The sequence below is a fragment of the Strix uralensis genome, chromosome 5 (genome assembly GCF_047716275.1).
Source record: "Strix uralensis isolate ZFMK-TIS-50842 chromosome 5, bStrUra1, whole genome shotgun sequence".
Classification (NCBI taxonomy): Eukaryota; Metazoa; Chordata; class Aves; order Strigiformes; family Strigidae; genus Strix; species Strix uralensis.
The window spans coordinates 48205646-48221765 of record NC_133976.1 but is presented as its reverse complement, the minus strand read 5'-3'; the positions used below and the strand labels follow the sequence as shown (position 1 = coordinate 48221765).

Sequence of the window (16120 nt, the reverse complement as noted above, 5' to 3'; positions counted from 1 at the left end):
TATTCTATCAATGGTACTTTTAATTTTTATTTGCCTTTTTTCTGACAAAATTATTTTCACTTTTATTTATGTAAGTACTATAAATAAATAAAACACAAAAGTAATATACAAATAAAGGAAGCTGAACTTTAAGTGCTATTATTCAGTAAAGGGCTTTTCAGTGACAATTTGTCAATGTAAATATGTTACATATTATTGCTTCCATTGATCTGACTGAGAGCTTTTCTTTAAGAAACCTAACTGAAAATATTATAATACCTTTGCAGTCCCAGTTTAGTGAAAAATAATTTCAGCTGTTAATTAACATTAAATTAATCTGTCTTCAGGTATATAAATATCATAAGTACTGAGACATATATGAATTATTCTGTACTTTTTTCTTTCATGTTGAATTATTTTCAAGGTGAATCACTATCATATCTGAATAGATATCTGTAATACTGTTGAATAGAGAAAGTACACAACTGTGAAAGGATAGAATATGCAACCAGTCTACTCTGCCATTAAATATTTAAAATAACCCTAATAGTATGCATATTATGTATTTCTTCCATGCTCAATACAAATTTGCCTTTATTTCCTTTAGTGGTAAGCTAGCAGTCAAAGGCAACTTTTTATACACTTTACTTAGCATGAATTGACAGAGAATTTTCAGTTCTCTGAAAGATCTGGTCAGAAGCTTTCATGATGGCTAAAAATGTTGCTCTGTTTAATGCATCTTTATTCCGTTTTATTATTTTGCTGCAAAGTGATCACCATGGACAGTGCAGAGTTAGGAAGAATGTAAATAATAAATATCTAGCAGTTAAAGAAAATAACTAAAGCTCAATGATTTTAAACACCACATTTTTGGGTTATTTGTTTTCACCTGGCCGTGAGGCTGGTTTCTGACTGAAATTAATACTGCTTTTCCACTCTATCTATAACAGAAGAGAACTTTGATGACTATATAGCATTTGTGCAGTTAAGGTAACAAAGACTGGTACTTTTAGTGATGTTTACTATTTAATAGTGGATCAGTATTTATCAACTCATATTTTTGTTTCTTTTCTACTCCCAACTGTAGTGGAGCATTGTTAGTGGTCACAGTGATCATAGCATTAGTGGAATAAAAAAACCAAAAAAGTTCCTGTCATTCACCACTATTGACATTAAATTTCCTTTCTCTCTTCCTTCCCTCTGCCATTCCTTTCTGTATGTTCAGATGTTTGGGAGAGTGAAAAATTTGTTAGATGCCATATTAATCCATTGGATATGTGTAGCCTTCCATTGCTGTGGACTAAGATTCGGCTGTTCTTTTGGCCTTTTTATAGTATGTATGAAAAAGGTGTTATAATACATCTCATTTGCTATTTAATAAATGCTAATTGGAACTCTGCAGTACTTGTAGATTTCTGCTTGGTACAGTTCTATTTTGAAGTAGTTTCAAATTTGGGAAAAGCATTACATTCATGAGGGAAGTGAGAGGAAAAAATTCTTTTATTGGACCAACCTCTTTCTACATGGCTTCATTGGCCACGTAGACCTTTTCACAGCACAACATGTCATCATGTGAGTCACTTACTTAAGTAGCTTTATGGCACTGCAGAACACTATAGCTGTTCACCTAGTTCTAATAATTGAATTTGAGCCAAAAAGTATTTGAAATTTTTATTAAACTTATGAAAAGTTAGTTCTTTGAAAATTTTCAGGTGTTCAGATTGTGGGTTTGGATTTGCAGGGTTTTTGGCTTTCCAACACCCCCCACACCCACACCCCACTTCCCGGGAGCTCACCTTACTGCCACTTCTGACATTTACACAATATTAACACTGAAATAATTCTGTCAATCTGTAGGAAGCAATCACTTCTCCTGCACCAATAAATGAGAAACAGCATTTTTTTCCAGAAACCTAGCTACATTCTTCTGAATGATAGATATATCACCTTGTTTACATTTCTGCTGAAACTGAAAAAAAAGCAGTGGCTTGATTGAACACATATATGAACACATATATGAAAACCTCCTTTACTATTTGAATGCAGTATGCAGTAGCAATTAGAAATTCATCTTTCCAAATGAGTAGTACAGTTAATTGAAAAGATCAAACAGCCTTTAACAGACACTGACCGTTTAAGAGGAAAGCTGCCCTTCTTCAGTAATATAAAAACAGACAGTGGTTCTGTAAAATTTCAGAATAACATTCAAAAGGAGAAAAGGGGCAATGCTGACAGGTATTAAAAATGGTCTTTGGGTAAAAATAGAAGAAACAGCTAAGGTTATTAAAAACTCCAAATTTAGCTTTTAATGTCTTACTAAATTTTAATGGCAAGTCTTTAACATGCATGCATTAGCAAGCATTTATTTATTCACAGACAAGAAAAGACTATCGCTTAAAATTATGTTATGAGTTTTGAGGTCCAGAACAATTAGACTTCATGTTAAATTAGTTCTTTAAATCATTCAGGTAAAACTTTAAATGCTACAGCCCATATTGCAGACACGAAAACATCTTTATTGCTGTGAAAAACAATGAAAACTGACACCAGCTGCCAAACTTAAAGAAATATATCTTTTAAATATATATACTATATAATAGATATTTTTATTTCTTTATTTTGTTTTCCTGGACTTAGATTCATAGATATCACTAGGTAAATTAAATTAACACCTTCAGGAATAGGTTTATAAACTTCTATAACAGCTATCTTTGTTCTCTCTAGAAAATGTCTCCCTGAAATTCTCATTGTTAAAAGAGATGAGTCTATGTACAAATAGCCCCTTCCATCCTTTACATTCTCTCCTTAAATCCTTAGAAAACCCTGGAGGTTCATGCCAGCCAACAAGAGCAGTGACTATGTAGTACAAAGACAGGCTGACTTGGCACAGTGTCCCTCATATCTAGCAGAGCTTTGCTCTAGAAATCATATAGGTTCAATGAATGGGCTTCAGAGCAGCTGCCAGCAGTCATTTCTGGCAGATGTCTAAAGGAGGTGTGTGATATGTGAAAGGCTCTTGTTAGGTTTCAAGGTATTAAGGGATAAGCAGTGGCAGAATGTGGCACAGGGACAGGCTTGTCTATCATCCACAATGACTACTAGAAAAAGAAAAATCTCCTTGATGATTATTATAAAGATTATAAAGAACATTGATGTGAACTCCCTTACAATGCAGTTCTAGAAGAACACCAGAACCTGTCAATCATAAGATACTGCCCTTACTACAAAGAAATCTGGGGACAATATTTTATGGATAAGCAATAAATGAAAAACTAAGCCATGTCAAAAAATCATTTAAGAATAATTTCCAGGTACAATTCTCAGTCACTTTTTTCAGTAGCGTATATGCATCAAAGAAACAATCAGCAACAACTTTTGATCTGTAACTAGTGAGAAATTAAGAAACAGCACTCATTGTTACCTTCCTTTTCTTTGTTAATTGATATGAAAAAAGAAACTGGGGAAAAAAAAGGCTTAAAATGAAGAACAATTCTTGAGATGGCAGAAAAAGGTTATTTCAGTGGACCTGTGGCAGTTTGCCATCTTTCTCTCATCCTTCTCCAAAATAAAGTGAGACGGTATAACTTTGGACAGTTCACTCTTTGGTCAGCTTGATTCGTGTTCTTTCTCCTTTATCACAAGTAGAAACCCCTCAGTAAGAAGTCACTTATTTCTGAAACATGTGCCAGGAGCTAGAATTATCCTAGGTGAGTATTACTGTCATATTGTGGAAGCAATATGATATATAAATGTTAGATATCAGTCCTAAATTACATATTTTAATTATTTTGCAGTAACTAGATTTAAGACTGCTGCAGCTTTCTTTTTTTTCTCCAGCTTTTTTGTTTTCCTTTTTTCTCATAAGCACATGCATAGCCTCATGATAAACTGCTGGGGATGAGGCTGTTACTAGCCAACACTGTAACAGTCTTTACCTCCCTAAAAGGCTTACCTCTGAGATAATTCTCATAGCGTTCATTGTGAAAAGCCTGAGGATATATCTAAATTAGACAAGAGTTCTGCATTTCCAAATTATGCTCTGTTTTTTTTTTCTGCTGGCAGTTTGACATGCTCTCTTTTGTATTATGATTATGATTATTATTATTATTATTATTATCATCCATAATTTAACAGCTCTCTTTTTATAGCCATATTAAGGTCCCCACGGTCTAAGCAAATATGCTATTGATGGTAGTTTATGTCTACAATAATAAAAGAATTTATCATTTCAGCAATTTTCTTTGCTATTTGTAAGGTTTTCTAGCCTACCTACTCAGGCTTCATTTTGTTCTGAAGACCAAAGGGTACTTTAATATGCAGACGAATCACAGAAGCAATCTATCTGTCTACTCAAATTTTGTATTTAACAGGTAGCATCACTAAGGATTTTATGGCAAATGACAGGCTGAATCATTTCTGTTCATACTGGATCCCTATGCTGAGTTCACGCCAACAAGGAAAGTTATAACACTATTAATTTTATGTTTATCATTCCTCATTTCAGCATAGGAAAAATTTCTTGTTTCATTTTACCAGCATAATTATAGTGGTATTAATGAGTAGGAAACTATAACTGGTAAAATATTCCCAGATTAAGAGTTTAATAGTTTGTCAAAGATACTGGGCCCTTTCCACAGCTGTAGCAAAACCTGTTGGCTCCTGAACCAAATCCCAACCCCAATCTCTCCCTTCCCTTCCCCTCCCCTCCCCTCCCCTCCCCTCCCCTCCCCTCCCCTCCCCTCCCCTCCCCTCCCCTCCTATTCTCCACTTTGCACTTATTACACCATTTTCCTCTACAGTTGGTAGAACAGCTTCTAGGACAATAAGAAATATGCTCTCATATTCATAATGTGCCACTTACTGTAGCACTCTCTCCTTTATATAGTTGTTTAATAATGCTTTCAGAATTAGGGTTGTCTGATTTACTTTTGATTAAACCATTACTGATTTGTTAGAGGTTCACAGTAAGATTTTCAGCTAGCTTTATTTATTTAAATAAGGCATCTAATTTAGAAGCCTACTTTTTCTGAGATTTCAGTCTAGTCATTGGAAAGAGATAACACACTTCAGACTGTGATTCACCTTCCTTCTGTCTTCTCCTTCCCACTTCTTATTTCTTCCCAGATGTGACTTTTTAACTGCTTTTGAGGATGTGATATGAGGATGTGGTTTTACTCGAACATTGGTAATACTGAGAATTATTAGTTTCTAAAATATAGATGAGTGAATATTATTTGCATCTTAATTGTATTACAGATAATAGAGAATCTTTCCCATTGGACTAAACTGTTAGCAATTCCCACAGTCACTCTAATAAAGTTGATGGGATTAGAAAAGTGTATTTTCACTTCCTGTCTTTCAGTTTCTGGCTTGGTCCTTCAAATGGTAAGGCATTCTGCTAGGAGAGTTTTCATGTCTGTCGTGAGATGACTTTGCACTGAAGTTTTCAGTTCCTGCATCTGATGGCACAAATGAAATGTTGTAAGTGGTTTTATTTCTTTTTTATTTTTTCATATTTAATGTTAGGTAACATAATGGTAGGTTTCATTCTCTGCTAATGTCAGAGATTACAGCCTGAGAATTTCAGATTAGATACTTGGGAAAGAAGGGCAGTGCAGCACTGGAACGGGCTACCCAGAAAGGTTGTGGAATGCCCTTGGAGATTTTCAAGCCTTGGCTAGACAAAGCCACAGACCATTCTGAGTAGGAATTGACCTACATGAACTCAATAGACTCCTCCAAACCAGCACTTCTGTGATAATGCCGTGGCTCAATAAAATAGAAAAGGTAAAAAGAGTCAGCTGCCATCACAAGGGTTGTACATCAGGATAAGCATCCTTCAGAATTACAGCCTTTAGACTTCTTGATTTCCAGGAACTGCTTCATAACACATCAACATACTGTGCTAAAAAAGGATGATGAGAAAGCTGATCAATCCTCATATGTAGGTGATAGATTAGAGAGAGGTATATCACAAACTTCAGTCTGTCTATTTTCATGGCTTATTTTGGTCTGATAAGGAGTTGCACCACTGCTTGCTCTGGGCTGTCTGCAAATTACATAGTTGTGTCCTTGTGACCTGAATGAAACAGCACAGCCTAGATGGGACAAACAAGGAACTTGATCTAGAGATTTTTCAGGCAGTATTTAAATCTCATATATCACTATATTACCATCAAAAGGTGATTCATGGTCATGTGTTAATAGAGTTATAACTGATATACCTGTATTTTTTTTCTACGTAAATTCATTGCTTCCTCTTTGCCATAGGCAAATACATTATTCCCACTATACCTCAGTGTAACTGATAGAATTACTACAGAGCACAGCACAGTGCTTCTGTTCTTATGTTTTCACATATCACTAATGCAAGCAGACTCACCAACAAAACTATTTAAACTGCATGGTCTTCTCAAGTGTCTTTACCCTAGTGAATGCTCCTTGATGCATTATTGAGATTCATCAGTGAATGTAGAAAAAGAATAATTTCCCTTTTATATTCTCTCTAATGCTGATAAATCAAAAATGTTGATAGGTTAAACTTGAAATAATAGCCACATCCTACAGGAATCTGCAGCAAAGGAAATGGATGTTACTTTATGGAATGACTGTATAAAATGAAGTGTTTAGGTAGAGATTTAAAAAACTCCTACAAATAACATTCATCATTTTTTCTCTTAATGGGAATGCCATCATACTTGTGTATGCTAGTGCTATTTCTGCTGTTCAACACTCCATGCAGGGATCAGTGTTTCAGGTAATAGTGAGCAAACTCAATACTTTGCTGTGACATCTCTATTGTAGTTTGCATCTTACCTCCTTTTTGATACAGATGAATTCTATTACTGTGACGTGCCTGCTTAAATGAAAGATACATTTTTCTTCAAGACTGGGGGGATCAGTGAGGGACATAAAATATTAATGGTGAAAGCTTGGGGAATTAGATGTGTCTGTGACTGTAGGTTTATCTTGTTGGCAGTGCATTCTCAATCTAACCTATTTCTTTTGTATGATCTCCATCAGAAATGATATGCTGTAAAAAATATTCTGTCTGTTCAGATTAAAATATATGTGTTTTTTCATACCAGATAAAGGGCCTGAATTTTTTATTTAATGATCCAAGTTTATTTAACAGCTTTATAAATTTTGCAGCACAGTTTTGTTGTTCAAAAGCAGAGCTGTTTGCCAGTATGCCATTTCCTTTTATTTCTCCTGCTATCACACTATTCTGCAGAATTCTGTTCCTCATATGGAGCTAGAATAATGGATAGAAGAATAGAGAAAGAAAATGATAGCTTCATTTGTAATCTTGTGCCATGACAGGGAAAAGATATTTAACCGGCTAGTATCCATGGTGGTTACAATGTGTGCTGCTGGAAAGGTGTTAAAGGACTTCTAGTTTTCGATTAGTCCCTGTTATTTGGGGATTGAAGGGGAATGGGAAGCGATCATGCCCTCTTCCTTTCCAATACTTTTTTTTTTTTTTTTTTTCTCCTATGTGTTTGGGGCTTACTTATGTTAAACTGAATTGTATCAAAGGTTCTGTCCCTGGGGGACTGAGTGAACCTTTTCTTTGGTTGAGGGATATTTTCTTTTATCTTCCTTGTTGGACTACCTCAAACTTCTTGATTTATGTCTTTGTTAGTTAGCTGCTGTTAACTTGTGTTAGTGAATTAGAAGCAACTCTTGGGTTGAAGAGACAGCCGTTGTTTTCAAATTAATGTTAACCTGTGCAGGGTAGGTTTTAATGACGAGAGCAACATGCATAGGAATGGGTATCCTGACTGCAATGAAGAATAAAAGGAATTACATATGAACAGGTCATGCTAAAAGTCCATGAAGGACAATAAACTGTCTCTATTTTCTGTGACAATGTAGATTTTTACATCATTGATAAATTAATTGTATAGCACTAGGAGGATTTCGAATTTTTTCCTCATATTTGAATCATGCTGCTTGCCATGCATTTGTTATTTCCATGTTCTGTTCTTTAATACTGTGATGGGATTTTATCAACCTGCTTAAAATAAAATTTGGAGAAAATGATTCTGCTTGTCTAGACCCCTCAAAAGTTACAGAGTGTCTAAAGACAGGAGTCGTCTCACCGAACTTTAGTCTTACAAAAGTGGGATAAATGGAGAGAAACAGTTTGCCTAGTCAAAGTATCATTCTTAAATAGCTATATTAGCTTGACTTTCATTACTTTATAATGAGTACCTATGTAAGTAGCTTAGATTACACGACTAATGCTTATGTGACTAAAACCACGGGATTAATTCTTTCCAAACAGTTCAAAGCACTGCTGTTTCTGTTGATGTTACTGTCAGCTGGCTTCAGGGTACTGCCTTCATGTCTCAAAGTGTGGGAGGTGGTACTACATTGGTAATTCTAGTCTGTCTTCTTTATTATCCTATAAGAAACATTTCCCGTCAAAACTCCTTGTTAAATTTATACTTCTACCAACAGGGAGGACTTGAATCTCATGATCTTCCAGTCCCAGACTCCCTCAAATTCATTATCCAATATTGTCTCCTTTCTATTCATTTCTATAGCTCCTTGGAAATCAGCAATTTGACAGTCCTCCAGTCCCTGAGGTACACCCAGGAGGTTCCAAAGTTGACGTGATTTCTGGGCCCCACACATTTTTCTTTTTGTCAGTAGCTTCCCTCATGTGCTGATGCTGGCTTGCTGAGAGTATTTCCAGGAGTCAGAAGGAGTGAGGAGTTTCTGGTGAGACATCAGCAGGACATTCTGATGCTCTACTGGAAATCCCAGTCTTGTGAAACATTTTTAACATTTTGCTTTCCATTCTTATAACAACACTTTTCTCAAAATGTTGGAAAAGAAATGCAAGTTTCAAGGACACTTGATACTTTGTAAAAGACACCATAAGATTCCTCTTGAGGTGACCAGAAATCCTACTGCACAGCACAGTTCTGTGCTGTGCCCAGTGTGCCTCACTGATCAGAGCTAAGGTGGCAGTGGTGAGTGAGAACACTAAGCCATGGTGTCTAATTGGTCTCATCCCTACCAATCTCTCATTTTTTTATCTTATTTTTTGTCTATTAAAAAGAAAAAGGAAAAGGAGCTTTCTTTTACTCTCAAGTAAAATGAAATACCAAGTTATATGTTTCACAAACACAAGAAGAATCAAGTAGTTTACTATGTCATGTTGGCTTTTTGCAAAGTGTTAAATGAAATCACACTTCATTCAGACTTTCTAATTACCAGTCTGCTGCATGGAGGAAGTCTTTCAGTAATTAACCTTTCAATTAATCAAAGTACATTTTCTGCTTCTCTCCATCTTCAACCTATTTTATGTTTTTCCTTCCTTTATTTTTTATCTTCTGCTTTGTGCTCTAGATCTTGCCTTTGAAATAATAAGATCAAGACCCTGATTCACAGCTATCAAAATTTTGAGCTACACTGTCAGATGACAGAGCAGGGTAAAGCTTATTATAATTCTAATAATTCTGAATTAAAATATCACTTCTAGTATGATAGAAAAATAACTCACATGACTCATTTTTCTTGGCTAAAATCATGTACTGTCATAAAGATGTTCTGCTTTTCATTCAACCTCAAAGGTGATTCCTTTTAGAAATGTAGAACTCTTTTTGTAAAGAGAGACATAATTGTTCCTTATATATACAATAGAACTTCATGAAACTGAAAACTGAGCTCACATGATACCTGCAGATTTTCTCTTCACTTGCCACAATGTTCCCATTTGTTAATCTGCATTTCTTAGATAGTAACTTTTGTCATTGTATTCTATAAAAATATGGAGCCATATATAAACAAAGTACAGTACAAATAGAAGGCTTACAAGCCAATATATGATTTTGTGAAGTTTTCTAAGCCTGCAGAATAGACAGGTCAGGTGAAACACCTGAGAAAAAAAATTATCTGTTTTATAAAGTAATAAAGAAGTGGAAACTGTTTGATAAATGTAGTCTTCTGGAGCAAAGAACACTATGGACAATTTCTTTTTTTCTCTTGTATCCCCTTAAGCAAATATAATAATGTAATTTGTAATAGTAATCAACTACATGGCAGAGACTAAATGCTAAAAGTCAGCCTAAATGGTCTGCTGGTTGACCTGATCTTTTATCAAGATCTCTGCTGAATTAATTAATCATTACCTTGTGTATGTGTGTTCACCTATTTTTTTCTTACCCTCATACAAACACTTGGAAAAACCTACAGATGAACTTCTGAAGAGAGGGAGTCCCGTTGGGAAACAACACTGACCTACTTCTGAGAGTCTCAGTATTGAGAGGTTTATGATGTGCATTTTCAATGCATATTTTTTCCATTTAAATAAATTGTTTAGGCTATTTAGAAATTTGGCTAAAAAACAGTGGTCAGCTTTAACATGGAGATCATCATTAACAAAATTATGGGTCACAGTGGGACATCTGCCTTCCAGTTTCCTTCTCAGCAAGAGAAAATATGGTTTTAGTTTGGTGTCAGTAAGAAGCAGCTGAAATCAGAGTCCCCTCCAGCTTCTCTTTTGAGAAGAAAGTTATCCATTGGGTTGCACTTTTAGAATTAACAACAACAACAAAAAAAGTATTCACTTTCAGCAATGAAAGGTTGAAACTGTAATGCTGAAAAACACAGTACAGAAAGATTCAAACAAAAGCCTCATCTTGCAATATGGCAGAAAATTTTTCCCAAACCTATTTTTCCAAATCCTATTTCCAAGTTCTATTTTCTATCTTTAACAATGTGTTCAGGACTGATAAGAACTGTATGAAGATTACTGCAAATGTTCATACAACTCCACTTTTTATATATATTTGCTTCAGTCAGATTTACACTTTTCTATGTTGTTTTATATGAATATTCTTTTGACTAAATTTAACAGATCCATCACTATGCAAAATATGAATTTTAGAATTCAAACTGAAGGAAGAAATGTTTTGATGCCTATCAACTGGACAGAGAAACACTTTATGACATGTCTGAGAACTTACAACAAACATGAAAAAAATGGTAAGTATTTCCAGGGAACAATTTTAATCAAGTCAAAGACTGGAAATAAAAGTCATTACAAGTATTTAAAATAGCTGAATTAATAATTTATTATGTCTCTTCTCCAAGCAAAAAAAAAAATCTAAAAATAAACTAAATGTGTTAGATAAATTATTCATTGCAAATTATTTTCACAGCAATACCCAGGAAGCAATTTATTTGTTGCTTCTACACCTGCTTAAAATTGGAACTGTCTTGTCATGAATCAGCCCCTTCCTTCCAGATTAGTTTACACCTTTCCTTTGGATATTTATATTCAGCAGTGTAAAATGTTAAAATACAAGCTGATACTAAGCAAAAACATAGGTGTCCCGTATTTAATTTCACAGACTGCTCTTGTGGGTTTATTTAGCAAAGAAGTGTGAATTAAACTAGTGCTATATCCAAATACAGCTGAATAGCTTGTTGCTGCTCTAACTAAAACATCTTGTCAGCAAATACTTTAGGAATATGAATTTTAACCATACTGCTTTTGGTAGAATATTTCAGAATGAATAGCGTTTTTTCCTAAAATTTTTAAAAGTAGCTAACATAGTTTTAACATAATGAGCTATTTGGAAAAGTATTATCATGGAATTATAGAATCATAGAATGTTTGGGGTTGGAGGGGACCTTAAAGATCATCTAGTTCCACCCCTCATGCCATATAGCATATAGCTAGAAGTCTGACTGCTTTTCTGCATCAGGAAAAGGTCTCTTACAAATTAATATTATGCTTGTATTCAGATGTAATGCAAATATCACTGCTAACAGACCAGCAAAGGGGCTATAGTGCTGCCTGTTCAAAAGAAGCTTGCAAATAACATCCCTGAAAATGTACTTACTGATGTGATGCACTGATCTCCAAACATTAGCTATGAAATCATGAGAATCAAAGGAACCGATATAAAGAGATTAAGTTTTTATGTCAATAGAGGCAATAATTTTATGTATTAATTTAATTACGCCATAGAATGAGCAAATAAAGAATAATGCAATAAAGATGATAGCAAATTTGTGTGCAACAACAATATAAAATGCATTCAAATATGATTATGCCAGTACAGAATGAATATTAAAAAGAAAATGAACAGAAAAAAAAGTCAAGAACATTAAAAATAACATTGTTAAGGAACGAATATCATAAAGAAATTTACTTAGGTGAACTGATTAAGCTTCAGAAAGATCTTGGACATCTCCAGGTGGGAACATCTGCCTGAGCAGACATTTTATCTCTATCATAAAATCTGTTTATTATCCTAATAATATGCAAGATACTACTATACACAATGTAATAGGATAATATTACAGGGGCATAAGATAATATTACAACAGGGCACAGGCAACTCAGGAGGTTCCTGGAATGCACTGATGATAACTTCCTTCTCCAAGTGATAGAGGAGCCAATGAGGAGAGGTGCTGTGCTGGACCTTGTTCTCAGCAACAAGGAGGGGTTGGTGGGGAATGTCAAACTCAAGGGCAGCCTTGGCTGCAGTGACCACGAAATGGTGGATTTCAAGACCCTTAGGGCAGTGAGGAGGGATCACAGCAAGCTCACTACCCTGGATTTCAGGAGAGCAGATTTTGGCCTCCTCAGGGATCCGCTTCATAGAGAATAGCATGGGATAAAGCCCTGGAGGGAAGAGGGGCCCAGGAAGAATGGTTAATATTCAAGGATCACATCCTCCAGGTGCGGGAACAATGCATCCCAACAAAGAGGAAGTCAGGTAAGAATGTCAGGAGGCCTGCATGGATGGACAAGGAGTTCCTGGACAAGTTCAAACATAAAAAGGAAGCCTACAGAGGGTGGAAGCAAGGACAGATAGGCTGAGAGGAATATGGAGAAATTTTCTGAGCAGCCAGGGATCAGGTTAGGAAGGCAAAAGCCCTGATAGAATTAAATCTGGCTAGGGATGTCAAGGGCAACAAGAAAAGCTTCTATAGGTACGTCAGTGAAAAAAGGAAGACTAGGGAAGGAGACCTGGTTACTCAGGATATGGAGAAGGCTGAGGTACTCAATGACCTTTTTGTCTCAGTCTTCACCGGGAAGTGCTCCAGCCACACCACCCAAGATGCAGAAGGCAGGGACTGGGAGAATGAAGAACCATCCACTGTAGGAGGACATCAGGTTCGAGACCATCTAAAGGTCCACAGGTCCATGTGACCTGATGAGATGTATCCACGGGTCCTGGCGGATGAAGTGGCTGAGCCTCTGTGCATCCCATTTGAGAAGCTGTGGCTGTCCAGTGAAGTTCCAGCTGACTGGAAAAGGGGGAACATAACCCCCATTTTTAAAAAGGAAAAAAAGGAAGACCTGGAGAACTACAGGCCAGTCAGTCTCACTTCTGTGCCTGGCAAGATCAGGAGCAGATCCTCCTGGAAAGTATTTTAGGGCACATGGAAAATAAGGAGGTGGTTGGTGACAGTCAACATGGCTTCACTAAAGGCAGATCACTTTCACGTCCAGTAGCTTGGCTTTTTGATTGTAAGCAGATTGAGCAAAAGAGATTTTTATGGTTTCCTTACATTTGCTTAGACCTTCATATTTGCAACAGCATTGCTAGTAGTTCCTTCTCTTTCAGTGTACTCCAGTTCTTAAAATCTCATTTTGCAGGCTAAGCTTTATGTTAGTTAACCATTAGTTTCCAGGAAAGGTGTTATTAGATAGAAAGGAATTTTTTGAAGCAATGTTGAATATGTGCTATATTTAATGGATATGGAAGATATTCTTCCATACAGATTTTGTGGATAGAAAAAAGATACTTTTCTAATATCTAGTCCTTTTAAATACTATAGGATCCCCCTAATATTTTATACAGCTCTATGTGGTCCATGATCCCTCCACAGTTGTATACAACTCTATAGTCTTAGATATGACCATCCTGAGTAGAATAGGTTTAATTTATTACACATCATTTTACATGCATACAAGGATGCATCCTGTGAGCGTTGTCTTTGAATAATTTTTCCTTTGGTTTACAAAGCACTACTGCTGAAAGTTCCTTTAAATAGTCACAACTAGACAATCTGGGTTTATATGTTTTTTTCCTATGTGAAAAATCATAGATTCGAAGAAGAAGCTAGTATTTTCCTTCCTGACATACTAGCTAAAGCATGCAGAGATATATTTACATCCATAACCAATGACACATTCATTTTGCTGCTTAACTAGGCAATAAAAATGCACAATGGCATTTAAAGAATAACTTATCATGCTGAATTCAATCATATTTTACCAATGAGTCTCACTATTGTGCCTGTTGATACATGTTCTGTACTTGGACTCTCTCCCACAACGAAAAAAATCGAGTGTGGAAACAGGCATTGGATCAAAACAAAATGGAAGGATCTAACTATTTAAATAATTTACATTTCTGCACTTCTTTATAAGTCATTGCACACTGTAAGCCAGTATAGAAACACAAACTACATTTTTATGTAGTTTAACAGAAACAACAAGCGATAAAAAAGCACTATGTGCTACTGAGCTACAGAACCTAAAATATTCATGGGGAAAAAAAAAAAAAAAATCACCTAAAATGCAGATAATGTATAACCTGGAATTTATTTCTAATCATCTTTGGTTTTGTAGATATGCTAATGAAAAATAACTAGTCTGTTTACTGCACAGAAACTTGCCAGAATATACTGCCTTTAGGCAACAAACTGTCTAACTTTTCAAGTAGCACTTTGAAATAATGTATTAACATAGTTAAAGGGAATCCCAGAAAGTTATCATTTCACTTATTTATGTCACAAGGTTATATCATATTGGCGTTACAGGATTTGTACAATCAGAGGTCAAAAGAATATTGGAAACCTAGGCTGATATCTAACTACAGTCCAGACATATTACAAAGTGACACAGAAAATGGTGTTTTTATATGAGAATTTCAATGGTCGTTAGACCTCAAACATTACATGGTATAAAAGTAGTGGAAACTCCTCTACCTCTCCTCTGAAACTCAAATTTTAAAAAAGCTACACACAAGCTGAACGAGATACTGTGTCATACTGTGAGCTGATGGCACCTGAAACTATAGCTGCACTGTGGCTTTTGGTTTCATGCTCTGGAAGTCATCGGAAGAGCAGGAAGCAATCATAGCATCTTCCTTGTCATCTCAAATCTCTTCTTGAATTGTCTATCTCCAAAATTCTATGCCAAAAAATTGAAAATACCCCAACCACAACCATGCAAAAATTTTGTCAGCAAAGATTTCTAAGAAGGTTCTAATATATAAGTCCCTCTCAGTATCATATCTGCTTTCATCAGAGTGACAACTAATAAAACCAGAATTTTGTGGCTTTTCTCCCCTTACTTATTCTCGACATTAAGAATTTATATAAAATTGACAACTGGAAACTTAGAATGGAAGAAGCCAAATATCAGATTGATTTTCCAGTTGCAGGGAATTCAGACATTTTACTCTAATTTACTACAGTTACATGCTTGAGTCACATATTTCTAATAATCAAATCACTGAGTCACAGTGTGCTTGCTTGACTGCATTTGCAGCTATAGTTAGTCCCATTTCCCTCATCCACACACACAAGAGCCAGTCGCAGTTTGATTGTGAAATATTTACATTTCAAAAATATTGATCATCAACAATACTGTGAATACTTTCTTTTCCAAGATTGTGTCTGCGCTTGATGAAGATGTGTCCATGGCCCCTAGAGCTCCAATTAAAAATTGTGTATTCTCACACAGCTCGCTTCTAAGTAAGTTTTCAGTCATGCATTAGTGGTGGTTCTTCTGAAACTCTACAAACATCATGGCTCAGACCACCACCTCTTACCATGCTGTGTCCTGCCTGGCACAAGCACAGCTTTTGGAAGCCTGATAGTATTGTGTGCCCACATGTGTGTTTCCTCCTGCAATTATTGAGTAACTGTTTACTTTGTGCACTGGGATATTGAATACATTTCTGCTTAGTTGGGTTTTGTTCACGCATCTTCTAGGATTTTAGGGTTTTTTCTGTTGATTGTGGGGTTTTTATGTTTTGATGTTTTGGGTTTTTTCCACACTGCTTTTTTGCCACAGTTAAGACTTTCAGATAGGCTTTTGATATTAGAAAAGTTTTAAGAACATTTTAGGAAATACAACTGACTGTACTATCTA

The 16120-nt window shown here is 35.6% G+C and overlaps 1 protein-coding gene across 2 annotated transcripts in view; it reads left to right on the top strand.

Moving 5' to 3' along the window:
- MGAT4C (MGAT4 family member C) overlaps nucleotides 1-16120 on the top strand; it is a 495008-nt gene that overhangs the window by 451381 nt on the left and 27507 nt on the right. The window contains exon 5 of one of the 2 annotated variants that reach the window (XM_074869407.1): nucleotides 10853-10980. The exons of the other annotated variant lie outside the window; for it this stretch is intronic. Coding sequence (XP_074725508.1) covers nucleotides 10969-10980 — 12 coding nt within the window. The 5' untranslated portion in view covers nucleotides 10853-10968. The remainder of the gene's footprint in view (nucleotides 1-10852; nucleotides 10981-16120) is intronic. 2 annotated transcript variants of the gene reach the window in all.